Source organism: Branchiostoma lanceolatum, chromosome 17, assembly GCF_035083965.1.
Source record: "Branchiostoma lanceolatum isolate klBraLanc5 chromosome 17, klBraLanc5.hap2, whole genome shotgun sequence".
Classification (NCBI taxonomy): Eukaryota; Metazoa; Chordata; class Leptocardii; order Amphioxiformes; family Branchiostomatidae; genus Branchiostoma; species Branchiostoma lanceolatum.
Window position 1 is genome coordinate 18,408,397 of NC_089738.1, and position 17,245 is coordinate 18,425,641.

Below are 17,245 nucleotides of genomic sequence, written 5' to 3' on the forward strand. Positions count from 1 at the left end.
CCTAATCTGTCCTTGTCCGACTTGCAGACGTGGCATCTGGACCCACACGTCGACGTTAAGTTAAACACAGACGTTCGCGTCTTCCGCGGTGACGTGCGGAGCTGAGGAGACTCCAAGGTTAGACAAAGACGTGTTCTTAATCACGAAGACTCAAGATTCCACAACTCCTTCCGATCAAACCTCTCCTTGACGTCGCCATACTTTTCTTGCAGAGGTGTCATTGTCACAGAAACGATACAGAAATCTAGGGATGTAATAATGCTTTGGGCCCCTCTGAAGACCAGACGGTGCATAGGACGGCGCCCATCTTCATTTCAATAGCCCTTGGGCCACACATTTGTGCACGTCACTACAGCAGGTCCACTGGGTAGTGGTGTGTGGTCAATAACCATACTCTTTCCCAAATGGGGAAAGTAGTATGTACCATTTTCAAAGTCTTTGGTGTATATGACTCGGCCAAGAATCGAACTCACGACGGTCCTACCGAATGCAAAGCGAAAACACTCTACCCTCTTGGTCATTGCACCGGTCCTCGTGATAGGCCATATTGATTTGATCTTATGGATGACATTCTCTGGGAACCCTAAAACCGATGCGATCGTGCGAATAAAAAGAAAGGTTGGCGAAAAAAAAAGTTGTCTTCATTGTGAAAATTGAAATCTACGTGGTCAGGGAGGATGAACAAAACTAAACCTAGGAGTATGGCATTATGTCAGAAGAATGAACTTACGTTCTGCCCCTCTGGAAGAAAACGTAGTCGAAGTCGTGGTGCATTCTGGGCCGGAAGCGGACGCAGGTGTTCCTCTGCCAGTGTGTCATGGCGGACTGGATGACGGAACGGCTCTCATCTGGGGAGAACAACGGAAGAAATAAACACGTGGCTTAGTAAAAAAAAAAGTTAAAGTGGTCCCATACATCGAAGATGCGTAGGGGGGCGCCCATCTCCCATTCGAAGCCCTTGGTCCACACAAGTGCAAGTCACTACAGCAGGGGGCTGGTCCGCTGGTAGTGATGTGTGTGTTTAACTTCCATACTCTTTCCCAAATGCTGAGTGCTAAGCAGAGAAAGAAGTATGTACCATTTTTAAAGTCTTTGGTATGCAAGGCGAACACTCTACCAATTAGGCCATTGCACCGGGGTTAAGGCTTAGTGAGGTAACGGTAAAGCAGGCATCCTCAATTGAGTCGAAGCATGATGCTTTTTCAAGTAGCTAGTGGTAGTGCAATGCGGCTTCGCCACGGCTCGCGTTTTGGGCCAAGCACACCGGGTCACCCCTACTTTTCTGGATAGTGTGTTGGATTCTTTTACGTGCAGAGGTTTGACGTTTGAGGCTAATGCCCGAAGCTCCATCATACACGGGGCCGCCGGCTTTACGTCACCATCCGAAATGACGAATGCAATCCCTTACAACATGTCCGAGCTGGTGTCCACCCTAGGATCGAACTTGGGCCCCAGGATCCACGGAATTTGATCCAGATGGCGAAGCAGCGGGGTTTTTAGTAAAGGTCGCTTCTATCCTCCTTCTATGGGCCAGGGTTCCATCCTATGGTCGGCCAGAGCTCGAACATGTTGTAAGGATTGCATTCGTCATTTTGGATGGTGGCGTAAAGCGTGCAATTTTGCCAACTGAACGTCAGGTGAGTGCACTGTGGGCTTTCGCCATTAGAAGTTTTGAGCGGTTTAATATGAGGATGACGCGTTTTGGACATGCGTGCCTACTTTAGACATGCGTGCATCCCACCATGTATACATTGTGTATAGAGTCCGCCTCTTTTAAAGAACGGTCTGTCAAAGAAAGAGTGAAAGTACCACGCCGTCTTGGGAGAGTGAACACCTTCTTTCTACAGCCTCGCTCTTTCTCCACTTCCCGCCTTGAGATACCCAAACACACGTGTTCTCCCGGGCGCGATTACTGGAATCCGTCCGTCAACGTGAGCGCAACACCAGAACGCCCGGATTTAATAGCGTGTAGCGGCGGTCATACAGGACCGACACATGTGCCTTACGTCAGAAATAGTGATGAAAGTTTACAACTACATAGCCTCTTTAACGGGCCTCTCAACTTCGTTTTCTTTCTACTTCACTCTAAAAGAGTTGGGTGTTGCTTTGAGCTCAGTCAGTCTGTCTGTCTGTCTGTCTGTCTTTCTGTCTGTCGTGTCTGTCTGTCTGACGTGTCTGCCTGTCTGTCTTTCTTTCTCTGTCTGTGCTTCTGCATGCAATGCCCATTTTACATAGCTAATGCGGCGTTACCTGATTTGTAGGCTGCCTCCACTTTATATTTCAATTCGTCGAAATTTCAGCTTTCTCAAAAAATCTCGCACGTTTCATAGCGGAATCTAATGGATGTTTAAGTTCAACAGCAGTGGCATTACCGACAGCGGTTGAAAGAAAGCGAAACCCAAGCCGGCGTTTCCATCATCGCCTGGTGAAGGGCGGTCGGCTGTGTAAATTGTTGAGACCGAGAGCACGGGGCAGAAACGCCGGTGTTGAGCCGTTCTGGCATTCCGGCGATTCCACCGGTCTTACACAGTAGAACGGCTCTTAAAATCGACACACGTTAGTTTTTTTTATCGCCTGGTGTCAAAACCTATCATAGCTATCGAGTATTTTCTGTTCTTTTTCTATTTGCGGAGATCTAGCTATAGTGGACAGAAGAGACTCGGGAGCTAAAATATGTTTAGAGACCAGCCTATAGTTTTTATAGAGGCCAAGGTAGCTAGGTTCGAACTTCTAACAACCATTCACCAGTATCACTGGTCTTGAAATGCCGGTGTCACAGGGATTTCGCACCCCCTTAATTTTGACCCCCCCGGTGCGAAATCACTAGGGATCTCGCACCCCCCGGTGCGAAATCCCTAGCGATCTTGCACCCCCCAGCTAGGGATCTCGCACCCCCTCCTCGAACCCCCCTAGGGATTTTGAACCCCCCAAATATTTCGAAAGGTGCTCTGTCTGTGCAGCAATTATATTCAAAACTGCATTTTGATATAATAAAGCCATAGTTTAACGTGGTAATCGAGAGTATTACAAGTCGCTGTGTCTGACAGAACAAACATCTAAGACTCAGGCCGGGAACCCATGCCCTGGACTAATGTAACGCTACTAGTATTTCAGCACAGCGCGATGATGGTGACTCTCTGTTCACGATGATTCGTTGTAATATTCTTCCTTTGTGCCATGAGGAATGTACAATTAGTTCATAGTTTTACTTCAATGTTCATAATTGATTTTTTAAAATTATTTTAGAGACTTGAATAACATTTTATCATACAAAATTATATTACATATTGAATGGATGACGGGTTTAAATAGGGTTAGAAAAAAATTATCGAAGCCTTAATCGAAATCTTATGACATTTCTGAGTAAGAATTATTAGTTATTTAATGTTAAAAACTACGGTATAAAAAAATGTCGCCACCAGGATTTGAACACAAGAACCATGACTCCCAGATAGTCATTGCACAACCCACTTCGTTACCACTTCAGTCAACAGAGCATTTGAAATGTCAGTTATAGTTACCAATCAATTTGTTAAAAAGATAGCCACTGGGAATTATGAATGCCGTAACAGAACACATACTACATATAAAACATATTTCGAACCGGGGGGTTCAAATTCACGGGGGGTGCGAGATCCCTGTGACACCGGCGATTCCATCGGTCTTACTCAGTGTAACGGGAACTTTTCTAGCGGGAACATTTTGGTCACATGACAAAGGCCATATCAATCAATCAATCAAAAATGGTTTTATTAATCAACAGAACTTGCAGTACTACATTTGTAGACTGAATTGCGTCTATTGTGACATTCAATAAAACAAATCACATCAATCACATTTACTCACAAAACTATTGCACTATTGCACTTATTGCACTTATTGCCATAAAATCGACTCTGTCCATTTTGTCATTTTAAAATACTATTACGTCTAAAGCGAATACACACATGTACAACATTAAGTCCATTAATCATAACATAATACTTCTCAGGCAGCAGTGTCATTTTGTTTCATTTAGTATCCTTAGAAGTGATGGAACTGGGCTGTTACTAAACCTAGTGGTGCGAGCAGTAGGCAGAGACAGAGTTTTTGAGTTTCTGAGGTTACGACCATGTGATGCTAGTCGGGTTGGGGGCAACAGGTCTACAGTTCTCTCTGATTTCTCCATGCTGGTAGCAAATCTTCGGCAGAGGTTGTTCCTCCTTTCCTTCAAAGTTTCGAGCCCGCACTGTTGTAGAGATGTGGCGTAGTCATGGTAGTGGCGACCCAGAATGATTCGGCATGCGCGTCTTTGTACATTTTCAAGAGTTATTGTCTGTTTGTTTGTGAGGCTGTGGTGATAGACGGGTGCACAGTATTCCAGGATAGGCCTAATATAGCCGCAGTACACAGTTACTAAATCTGGCGTCGAAAGACCGAACGTCTTAAGTCTCCGGAGCATAAACATACGTTTGTTGGCCTTCTTGGTAGACTCGCAGACTTGTTTGTCCCATTTCAGATTAGACTGCAACCAGATTCCCAACACTTTAGCAACGACCACTGCCAGAAGGGGTTTGCCCCCGAGAGTTATGGGTGGAGGGGGAGGTGGGCTCTTCATAAAGCAAACAGTCAGTACCATACATTTCTTAGGGTTCAGTTTCAGTTGCGCAGTGTTGGACCATACTTCAAGTGAATCCACTTGATCCTGAAGGTGTGACTGTTTGCGAACGCTTCTGTTTTCCCCGAGTGTTAAATCATCCACATATTTCCATCGATCGTCATGGGATTGGCTTGCGTCGTTGATCATACAGACGAAAATGACAGGGCCTAGTTTGGTGCCTTGTGGAACTCCTGAGGTCAACGTTTCCCAGTCCGACAAGGCAGAGCCATAGCGTACTTTCTGACGTCTCTCTGTCAGGAAGCTCACAATCCATGGTATGACAGAAGCTCTAGTACCCATGCTCAGTAATCTACAGATAGCGCGTTGATGGCTGACAGTGTCAAAGGCCTTAGTAAAGTCAGTCAGTACTAGTCTTCCCATGTTGCCGCTTGCTTCTGCGCCTTGGTAGAGGAAATGTGTCAGGCTTACAAGACAATGGGTCGTGGAGCTCCTCTTGATAGCACCGAATTGCCGCCGGTCGATGTTAGTCCAGACGTCCGACGTGACCCACTTCGCCACTAGGCCTTCACATATCTTGGCGAAGATTGCCGTGAGGGAGATAGGACGCAGTTTGCCCACAACTGCCGGAAGCTCTTTCGGAATAGGGGCAACGACAGCTTCCTTCCATTGAGTAGGGACGACTCCTTCTTTCAGTGATGAGTTGAAAACATCTGCCAGAGGGTCAGCAAGTTCACAAGCAAACATCTTCACAAGCCTGGGAGCGATACCGTCCGGCCCGCCGGCCTTACGGACTCTGATACGATTGAGTTCATTGAAACCAGGAGGCAGGGAAGAAGGAAACACCGTTACTTACGATCGCGATCTTTCGGCAAGCTCGTCGGTCTTACTGATCAGTAGAACGGCTCTTAAAATTAAACCAGAACACGTTAGTTTTTATAGAGGCCAAGGTAGTTAGGTGTGGGGGGAAAGGTCAATTATGATAATCCTTCAACAGTTTTACTGGTCTTACACGTATAACAACTCGCAAAACAGACGCACTTTAACCATAACAAATACCACGCTAGCCATGAACAGGGGGGGGGGGGGGGGAGACTGATGATCTTTCACTGCTTTTACGACTTGATCTTTCGACAACACTACAGGTCTCAGGGCTAGACCTGCTCTTAAAACAGACGCACGTTAGTTTCTAAAGCCCCTGTCACACTTGTGCGTATATACAAGCCCGCATGAGTTTGCGTATTAACATATTTTTGGTCAAGATTGAGTTTTCAGCCCAAGAAGTCATTTCCTTGGTTCGATAACTAGGTTGCACAACGGTGGGTCAACGCCGAAAACAACTTCTTCCCCGCAAACTTTCCTTAAACCTAGGAAATGTTAATGCGCAACTCATACGCACAAGTGTGACAAGGCCCTAACAAAGGGTAGCAGGGGAAGGGTCGAACTTGAGAAATACCGGTTCCAAAAATCTTGGCTTTCTTTTAAAAAGTTTTAAAAAGGTAAGTTAAAGCAATATGACACCAGGGCTGTATCTTTTCTTTTTGTTTTGTTTTGATTTGTTTTGTTTCGTAGCTCTTCTTCCTCTAGTCTGTATAACGCAAACTCCAGCTGTCCGGCGGTTACAGGGCGGCGAGCGGTTACAGGAGGCTTGATTGAAATCAGGCTATTCTTCCTCTTCTTCTGTGTGTTTTCATAAAGGCCGGGCTTTTCAGGTGGTGTAAAGGACGTACAATCACGAGTCCAGGCACCAGACATCTGCTTGTAGCGCCCTGTCCATCTTCCCCCGCGCCTCCCGTGTTCTACCCCAGACTGGCACGCAGTTGTGGCTATCTCCTGTCTCCTCACAAACGCAATTACACGCAGAGTAACTAAAGTCCAAAGTCACCAAACACTGCAGGCTTGCCTAACGGCCCGGCATGCGAGGTACAGATGAGGGTATGCATACTTTACAAGCAGAGGTCGGTGGGGAAGATTGTGAGAGCCGACAAAAACGGGGCATTAGATAAAAAGGTCATTATCTTCCCCACCAACCTCCGCTTGGAGAGGAGGTATGCATGCCTTTTCCGTGTGGCGTAGTGAACTACTTTAATCCATCACTGATCGTAGACGCAGTCGGCCTAAGCGCCACAGTTAATTGTGAGGCGTAGCTTGTCGCTTTGATACTACATTTTGTGCGTAGAACTTTATTTGTTGTCATCAAGAGTTATTGACAACTTATTCGAATCGCTAAGTCGAACGCCGGATTGTCAAAAAAATTCCTGTACATATAAACATCACGAGAGAGGATGTCATCACCATGACGACCGCCAAGGAGTATCCTCTCTCAAATTTTGTCCGACTCTTATCTCAGGAGAAGATCAAGACCTTATCCAAGACCATCAAGACACCTGGCAACAAGTTAAGTGTTTAGACCTGTTGGCGCGAAAATGAGCCCGTTGCGCCTCACGCTACACGCACCGTGACACAAGCGCTCCATTGTACGGCGGAGGGGAACTGTCTGTGTTCCTGCGGGATGAACTGAGTCATCGGAACACCTGGAACAACGGCAGCGAGACTTGTCTGGGAGAACAATACTGTAAAGGCAGAAATGTTCGCGTGGTTTTATGTTCACGGTTTTCACGAACTCTTTTCCGCGAAGTTAAAACCAACACGAAAAGACGTTACATTGTGTGACTGTAGAGCTACTATTGTTTCAAAACCACCGCGAACACTTTATTTTCTCCCTCCGCGAAATTAAATCCCCGCAAACATCTCTGCATTTACAGTATTTGCTGGTAACAGGAGCCATCAATGAAGTTCTTTCTAATCTTCAAGCAGATGTAGGGATCTGCCTCGTTCTCGGTGTTATACGTCTATTTGTGCGACATTTAGAAAGTACTATTTTCTGGTACTGTATTTTTCTAATAGTTAACAATTTTGGGGACAAATGGGTTTTTATAGTGTATGAAAATGCAATAAATGTTAATTAATGAACCGTCTGGTGTGGCAATGAATAAATGAAGTGAGTGATTGTGAAGCCCGTCTGAGGTGTCAGACGGCAGCAGACGCTGTCCAGACGACCTGGGGTGAAGGTTGGAGTACAGTCAGTGCACTGTCCGGGGCATTTCCGTATACATTGGTCAAAGTAAGCCCTATGGGTGTGGTACAAAAGGGGGTGAAATACACTGTCCAGGGCATACTGTAAATGCATTTAAGTTCGCGTGGTTTTTATTTCGCGGTAGGGAGAAAATAAAGTGTTCGCAGGGGGTTTAAGTTCGCGTTCGCAATAATAGTAGCGCTACAGTCATAGGTGGGCAAAAAGTGGCTTTAAGTTCGCGCTGAAAGTTCACCGCGAAAACCGCGAACACAAAACCACCGCGAACATTTCTGCATCTACATGCACTGGTCATTGTAATCTCTAGGGGTGCGGGGGCCAGACCGACGACATGTACGCCAACACGATGGACTTTTGCAAAGGACTAAAAGAAATGTAACCTCCATTAACATGAATCCGCTGTGTTACATAGATTTGCCATTTTGAAAAACAATGTGTTTGAGAGATCTCTAGTGCAGCACCCCTGGTGTGCACAGCTAAAACTTAAGATATACATGTCTGGAGTGCATCATACTGGGGAATGTTGGGTCGGAGATCTGTTTGGACGTATCTTTTCAGAGTGGCGGAATTATGTACCTTGGTGGAATTATGTTAGTAGATATTTCGTGTAGCAGTATTCATGCTTCGCATTTTCGTGCATGACGCTGGGTACACATTTGACCTACATAAGCTACTAGTAAGCAAATACGAAACTTTTCCGCCCCGATCCTTTTTGGCTGGTTTACAGAGCGTCACTCGCAGCCACTCCAACAATTCCTCGCTTGTCTGCCTAATTCTACAAGAATCTAAATCCTGCTAACAGCTCCGTGAGCAGCCGCCTGTGAACACGCAAACACGTGGTACAGCACACGGGCAAATACAACTGAAGAGGGCAGCAGGTTCGGCATTGTGTCATTCCTACTACTAGTTTAGTTTTCTCCAAGCAGAGGTTTCGGTCGAGAGGGCTTGGAGTATCTTCGCGGCCACCCATAGCCCTCTCGACCGAAACCTCTGCTTCAAGTGCTTGGAGAATGTGCCATTCGTCATTCGTAACAACTAGACTACACAACATTGTCCTTATGAGTGACTTATTGTGATTGTCTGGAGCAGAAATCCAAGAGATGCCAGAGAAAAAACATAGAAACATTAAAAGGAAGTAAGACATTTGGAGTTTCTTTTAACACAACCAGGAATCTCACCTGCTGACGTTTCGCTGTCTGTCAGACACCTTCTTCAGAGCTTCTGAATAAAAAGAGACTCCAAATATTCTACCAACCTGACGAAATTATTTTCGGAATTAAAAGGAAGTATAAGTTAGGTTAACGGTAGCTTGTATTGTATCTTAACGTAGTCCTTTTCTTCTTATCTGTATATTCAATTATATGGGCCTGAAATATGGGCCTGAAATAAAGTTGAAATTGAAAAAAACGATGGTCCTTTAAGATTATGTTTATCTACAAAAAGTCAACAACGACAAATGGTGTAAGGAAATCAAAATCAAGAGTTTATAGCTTGTGTTAGTGCATACGTATCAATCATTATTCGCCCTTTCCAAGGGCAATGCCAACGCGGATGGGATCCATAAAACTGAGTTCATGTGGTCTCAGGACCCAGGAGCCTTAAACTGTTCAATGACTGTCTTATTTCGCTAGACTTATGGCTTGTCGCTTGTGGCTTCGTCTTTCACGGCTACAAACATTCTCGCCTGAAGATACCTTCCCTTGAAAAGAGCAAACCAATGCAAACGTGGATGGGATCCATAAAAGTGAGTTTATGTGGCCTCATGAACCTTTAAATCGTTCTGACGTGCCTTGTACAAACTCCAGGCTACTGTTCCAGTTTTAATTTCCTTGCAAACAAACTTTACCTCGGGGGGAACGACGTAAAAAAAAAGACTCGGAAGTCTGTAGGCGCCGGAAGCGGGGAAATTTATTTGCTGGTCCGTCTGGAGAAGCACGCGTGTGTTGGACATTCACCACGAGTTGGGGATAAATCGTGAAAAGTTAGTGGCTTCGAATGGTCGAGTAGCTAGCTAGGCTAGCGGACACGAGATCGAGAGGTCACGGGTTCGATCCCTGGCGTTCCTGGCTAGACGCTGTGTTCTTGCAAAAGGCTTAACCGGCTTTCCTCTCTCCACCCAGGTGTAAAAATGGGTACCTGACTTCGGTTGGGAGGTAAAAAGATATCACGATGGAGCTTCCCATGCCGTACCCTAGATACAGTGGATATAACAACCCACTCCCCTAAAGGGCCACGGGGCTATATCATCCTAGACATACCCAACGAGTCGCTGATAAATTGTCGAAAGTGAGTCCAAGAATGTCTCTAGGGGAAGGCTGCACTTGACCTAACACGTCACGGGGTGGCTTACTCCTGCCTCGTAATCAAGACCAGTGGCCGGTGGGTTAAAGGGTAATCTCCAAGTAGATGTTGGGTGGAAAACCGTATTGTTCTCTTTATCTTGCGGCCTGACTTTTCTGACAGCCAATCACCCCCAAGCCTGAATTCAATCAAGCCTCCTGTGACCGCTCGCCGCCCTGTAACCACCCCGCGGGGAGGGGAGAGAAACCCCGGACAGCTGGAGTTTGCGTTATACAGACTAATCACCCCAAACATCTGCTTGAACATAAGTTAAGGTGCAATGCTTAGCTGATCAAATTGTTGGAATATGCGCACATCAAAACCATATAGACCGACATAGATATACGAAGAGGTCCAAATCTATACAATGCTACTTTAGAATAACAGTCATTGTGGATCTCTTTTGTGACTAAACACAGTTTACGTTTGGTTTTGTACGTCGAAACGACGGAAAAACGTACAATAAGCACACTTGAGCCGCAATATTATTTCGTTTACGTGAGAAAGATACCTGTCAAAAACCGGGCCGTCAGAAAATGAATACGTAGTACTATTCCCACATCTGCTTGGAGCTAGCTTGTCGCCCCCATCACCTGTGCGGGGTGCATGCCCGGTGTGTTTGGGTTCGGGGTTCAAACAAGCGACTGACTTGGCCCCAGTCCAGACACTCGAGTTTGATAGGGCCTAGTAAAACTAATGCTGTGTTTCTGATTTCAGTCTTGACAAATTTGGGGTCGGTGGGCAGGTATTCTCTACTTTTTTCTCTTTTATTTCGTTCAGATTTCAGCCAAAGATATCCAAAAAATAGCCTCTACCAGGCCCCATAGGTTCACTGGAAAATAGTAGAAATTGGCCAAATAGACGGGTAACATGACCTATAGTATAGGTCGCAAACTGTAACCCTTTAACGGACTAACTCCTCTGACATGTTGTACGTCTATTTGGCCAATTCCTACTATTTTTCAGCGCCCTGTGGAGCCTGGTAGAGGCTACCCAACAAATACGATTTAGCAACGTGAAGCTGGAATGCATTAGGACCATTATATGTTTTCAACATCACTTCGTTATCATACATAATTGTACAAGCGCACTCTCTAATTAAACAGAAATGGAGATAAAGTATTGAAAAATGATTCTACAACGTTTTCATCACTCAGATTGCAAATGTCATGTCCTAAACCAGCGGTCGACCTCCATAAAAGGCTCGCGTCGCCAAATTTTTGCCAGAGTCGGTCGGGAACCGGAAACATAACATTTCTTTCCCTGGGCCTGAGGTATACCATAGCAGACACACTGACAGGCATTACAACACACAGGGAGCCGCTACAGGCGGACTTAACGTTGCTTGGGTTAGGATTCACGAAACTATGCAGAATTTGTTGGACTTGGATGACGACAGGGTCTGGAGCAAATTTGGTAAAAGGTTCGAAGGTTGGGAGGGGGGCGTCGGAATCGCGTCGGCCATTATACAGGAAAGGATACCCTCGATTTTATGGGACATTAAGTACAAGACAGAGTTTGTTGTTAGTTTCAATCAACCCAAAACAGTAGCAGTTTGCTTAAAATATGCTCAATAATTTGATAATTGAGTCAGTCAGCAACGCTACAGTTTGTCTGTTTTTCCTGGGAAGTAGGATAGCTTTAAATAGCCTCCACAGGGCTCTATGGGCCTTTTTTTGGCTTATGATACGCTTTTTGCTGATTACTTCTTTTTGTACTGAGCCTATAGGCCGACTGTACAAACGTCCCATTTCAAAAAAGAAATCATCAGCAAAAAGTGTATAATACTAATAAGCCAAACAAATGCCCAGAGAGCCTGCTATGGAGGCTAAGCTTTAAACATTTTTGCCAAATTTGCGGCCGATCTCTTCGTATTATATTGCAGCCCTGGAAACTGCTTGTTGAGTCTTTGAAAGACCACAGATACCACTTCTGATGTAGTGCTTGGGTCAGGGGGCAAACTTATCTTTCGGCGAAAGGAGGGCACACAAACAAAACAAAGATCGTCTTTCGCTTTCACACACATGATTAGCAGTGGGTCCAGAGAGACAGTGTTCAACAACAAAAAACGAGGTATATAAAAATTGCGGCTGCCAAAATATCCTCGCGGTTAGTACGTCTCAATTCTGTAACTCCGTGGGATTCCTGTCTGAGGCCTTTCGCCAAGAGTTCCTCGGCCTGAAATATACCACAGCAGACACACTGACAGGCATAATTTAAATAACACAAAACCAAACAAAAAACGAGGTATATAAAAAATTGCGGCTGCCAAAATATCCTCGCGGTTAGTACGTCTCAATTCTGTTACTCCGTGGGACACCTGTCTGGAGCTATTCGCCAAGAGTTCCTTGGCCTGAGATATACCACAGCAGACACACTGACATGCATAAATAACACAAAACTAAACAAAAAAACGAGGCATATAAAAAATTGCGCCTGCCAAAATCCTCGCGGTTAGTACGTCTCAATTCTGTAACTCCATGGGACCCCTGTCGCCAAGAGTTCTACGATATACTACAGTACTGGCTAGCAGATTGACCTCCAGTGGCGAGGTCACCGGGACAAATAGAGCTTGGAAGTCGTACAATTCCCACAACACCGGGGGCAGAGCGGCAGTCAGACGTATAAATAGTCTGGTGAAACCGTACCCGGCCGTCACGGGAAAGGCGATTGGACCGGTATGTCGAACCTATTAGAGCGAACATGAGCTGGATAGAGAGATTATGTCAAAGAGAAGAGAAGTAGTATATAAAGGGAAACTTACTGGAAAATCCAACGTCGATCACGTAGGGAATGACCCCGCCTGGCCAGAGGCGCGACTCGACCGCGGTGGCCGCCCGTCGCTTCCGGGGGGACCTGCCGGGGGCCCCCGCCGGCCGCAGTTTGGATTTCCGTGGCCGATGGTGTTTGTTGTTACTTGTCGGTGCGTTCCGGCCGCGGTGGCTTTTGCGGGACACGAAGCCCCCATCACTGTAGTCCACGCTGTAGTAGTCTTTGGTCCAGCCGTCCACTATGATATCCCCCTCGAGAACATCTGAGAACAAACAGAGAAATTTTTGAAGTGGAAAAGAGAGAAGTTGACAATAAGAAACCGCGGGGGATCGAGTGTCGCTGCACTATTGTGCACTTGTAGCAAAATAAGCACAGGAAATTCTAGTCCAGCTGCCAAGGACTAAAACTACACGGCTACAACTGGCACGCGTTTTTACAGTGACCCTCAAGTAGATCTTAGGGGGAAGACCTTAATTTCTGCTGTCGGGGTGTACTAGTACTTGATCAGAAAAACAGAGCAGTCAGTAGACGTAAAGAAGAGGCACCCCCCCCCCCAATCTTTAAAGTGTTGTAACACAAATAAAAATCTATAGAAAGTTCTTCCTAGAATAATATCATATCCAAAGCGGCACGACAGAACGTCCGTACCCGTCCATTTTTTTTTGCGGTACGAGACCACGCGCCCACCCACCCATATAGGTATACCCTCCCTACACAAATACAGCCGTGTGTTTATGGTTCTAGCAGATGCGGAGTCCGCATGATGAACGACCGAGGACCATACACTAGTCTGGATAACCTTACACAGAAAGTAGAACGCTGGCGATTGATTTCTCGAGCTCCTTACCTTTAGAAGCGCAGGGGTCGAGTATGATCCTGTTCTGAAGGTTAAGTTGGATGTTATTGTAGCTGACGTCGTGTTCGTAGCTCAAGGTCACGGGTAAGTCGGCTCCGCACGCCGCCAAGACGAAAGCCAAGACAGTCAGCATGGTTCTTGCTCCTTCAAGACTGCGTAGCGCCGCGCTTTAAGTGTATTTCCAGGCACAAGACGCTGGCTCCAACCCTCCCCTCTCCTCCGGACGGACTGACAGGGGCGTTGGGACCGTGGAGTGTCGGCCGGGCGGTTTTAGCAGGACGTTACCGCGTGATGATCTCCCCGCATGTGCTCGCCTGCACCAGGCCCGCAGGAGTCACAGGCCTGTGTCCTACCGGCTACCGGTCAGCTGATCCTCACCGAGTTCCACCACCACAGCTCGCGAGAGGAAACTCCGGGCTACGTTCCGGGTGACCGCGCTGTGCCACACACACACACGCAAACCGCACTCCCTAAGAATAGAAAACCACGCGTTCCACCAGCAGCCAAAAACCCACCCGCATTTCCAGTAGGAGGAATCACACCCCGTATGAAACACACACGACTGGAAGCAAAGACGGCTCCCCTCCCTGGATCCAAGGAATCCACTGGACCGGCGTGCCCTCTAGAGGTCGTCCACGGATCTGGATCATGCGTAGATCATGGCTCAACAGGACCAGACAGGATCGTGGAACGTGATCGCACAGTGTTGTAACGCTCTCCCGGGAGTTGTAGAGCCGCTGTACTCGCACGGCGCACGTTCCTGCCCTGGTCTCGACCGGGGACACCCTTCTGCACACGTTCAGCTGATGATGTGAGCCGCGATCACGTGACAACAATAGTGGGGGCAGCACGGATAGTCGTCTGGGGCTGGGTCCAGACGGGCGGACCTAACTCCAAGCAGATGTGAGGACGCGGATCATACTCTGTATCTGACTCCTGTTTTTGCGACATTTAGGACTCAAATATTCTATTGATTCAACTATGCATATTCTCCTACTGTAAAAACATATATATATAATACTAGAAAATAGCTCTAAATGAAGCAAAAAAGAGTGGAAAACATTGAGAATGCGTCGGACCCATACACCTGCTTCGAGATTAGTGAGGAACGCCTGGACCAATCGGAAGGCAGCTCGGCGGCAAATGAGCCACGTGCCCCCCCCCCCCCCCCCAAAAGAGGTGGTTATCTTCCAGTCTCCAAGCAGACGTTTGGGGGAAAGATCGTGAAAATAGGTAAAGCAGTCGCTAGTGGTGGTAGTGCAATGTGGGTTTGTTACCGCTCGCAATGTCAGCCAAGCACACCGGGTCATCCATACTCTTCTCTATAAGTGTGTTGGGTTCTTTTACGTGCAGAGATTTGATGCCTGAGACTAAACGCTTGAAGTGGACTGTCTCTCCTAGATCCTGGCCAGTTATTCTTCTTTTTCTGCCGAATTCTACGATCTTTACCCCCGTAGGAAGGCCTGGTGGAGCTATTTCCTACGTACGCAATTCGTTTATTCAACACAATACAACAATGCTAGTTTACAGATAAATGCGTGCTACGTTTGTCTGAGGCTTTATTTAAAGCTGACTTGCTTATTTGTGCGGTAAACAAGAACTTGTTGACCGACAACATTGAAACATGGGGCGGAATATGTAATCCTCACGTCGCCAGCATAATGCAAAAGTCGCGTCGTTCCGTCTGATATACAAATATCTTCACACCTTCAGCTCAAGTCGTGCGACAAGAAAAACTACGCATAAATTAGAAACAAACGAATGTCAGAACCCTTGGTGCCGTTAGAACAACAAACCCGCAGTTTTGATTCTTTGTTTGCGCCACACAGTTTGTGTTTGTGTGCGGACTGTTGGTTTTGTTTCTGCGCGCCTGGTTGTGAAATGAGTCGTCGTGGTCAAACAGACAAGATTGGTCGGAGGTTGATAAAACTCCTTAAAGACAGGAGGCTTTTCACACCTTTAAGTCGCAAGTTTGCACGTGAGGAAAGTTAATCAGGTGTTTAATCCCCACTCTTGAAGATCTTGCAAAATTTTGAGAGTTTGGAAGAACGTTGATTAGTTTATCATACAAAACGTAGAATGAAGTGTAAAATCTACATCTAACTTAATAATGATGTCAAAAAATGCCACTGTATTTTATAGTAACAGGACGGGTATACATGCGCAATCAATTGTAGTGAATGAATGAAGACCTTTATTGTACATTTTTGCAACTTGACTAAGTACAGGTCACAGCATCATGAACAAAGACATGTTTGCAAGTATACACATATTGGTACGGTTGTATCGTAGTCTTACATGTAGTTTTAAGTTCTTCTTACAAATGAAAATAGTAACGTGTATGTGTCTATTGAATACCAAGGCGCCTGAAATCCTAGCCTGGTGTCCAGCCTTGTTAGAACTTAGAGGGTAGCGACGTTGGGAGCGGTCTTACGCTAACAAGGCCGGACTCCAGGCTACTAAAATCCGCCGTGGATTCGTCGACATTGTTGTCCCGACTCGTTTCGTCTAGACGAGACTATCTGGTATTTCCTGAGATTTCAGTAGAGTCCATAGAGGAACAGGCGATGTCCTCATTTCACAAACTTTCCCTCTATGCGAGATACTGGAGAAGACAAAGCTTGCCAAATCTCGAACAAGAGTTCGTATAAGCGTATTCGTTCCCTTGTTGGCCAGTGCAAAGTTATATCAAGGGGGTTAGAAAAAAATAGATCATATCAAGGGCAAGAAACTTTGAAGAGAACAAGCTACTTGTTTGATCGACCGACATAAAGCTTGTTCTGCGTTTGAGAAATTTCAGTCCTGAACTTATTCATTACAAAATCACTGACCCAAGTTATGGTAGCCTATAGACTAAGTACATGGTATTTCCTTCGCCGCCATTTTCCTATCGTCCGTTTCCTGAGCAGAGATTTTGTTCTATCGTCCATTCAGCCAGACTTCCCGAATCGTCGTGGGACGGCGCTAGTGATAGCATCCAAAGTCAAGGTATGCTGCAGAGTAAATAAACATTCCTTCGCGGTTGGTGACCGCATGGCCAACGGTATGCACGTTTTTTTGCAGTCCCTTATGATTCATTGTATAACTTTGGCTTCATGGCAAGACTCTTTATAGCAATGCCATGGCCGGACCGACCATCTACAATGATGACAATGATCTACGGAAACCTTTTTTTTCTGTCAGAAGACAGTAATGTTGAACGACGCGTCCACTTCTGTCACAAGAATGCTCTCAGTTTGTTGTTCTAGACCTATCGTACGTAGCCTCCACCTAATCTCCAAGCAGATCTATCGGTGGCCTACCTAGTACCTGCCGTGCCACCGATAGATCTGCTTAGAGATTAGCCTCCACCAGGCCTTCTGAAGAATAGTAGAATTCGGTAAAAATAGGAGAGAGAGAGAGAGAGAGAGAGAGAGAGAGAGAGAGAGAGAGAGAGAGAGAGAGAGAGAGAGAGAGAGAGAGAGAGAGAGAGACTCTACATGTAGGGGTAAATGAAACCCTATAGCGTTCAAAATCCCCTTGCAAATTTCTGGTACACATGCTGTACTATTTTTACCTATAGCCGGCGTATACGTAGGTAGTCTGG

The 17,245-nt window shown here is 46.1% G+C and overlaps 1 protein-coding gene across 1 annotated transcript in view; it reads right to left on the reverse strand.

Moving 5' to 3' along the window:
• LOC136423513 (bone morphogenetic protein 1-like) overlaps positions 1-14,501 on the reverse strand; it is a 38,552-nt gene extending 24,051 nt beyond the window's left edge. Inside the window, exons 1-3 of the mRNA XM_066411699.1 lie at positions 13,651-14,501; positions 12,796-13,065; positions 731-848 (exon numbers count right to left, since the gene is read on the reverse strand). Of these exons, the coding sequence (XP_066267796.1) occupies positions 731-848; positions 12,796-13,065; positions 13,651-13,792 (530 nt within the window). The 5' untranslated portion in view covers positions 13,793-14,501. The remainder of the gene's footprint in view (positions 1-730; positions 849-12,795; positions 13,066-13,650) is intronic.
• Between the last annotated feature and the right edge of the window lie 2,744 nt (positions 14,502-17,245).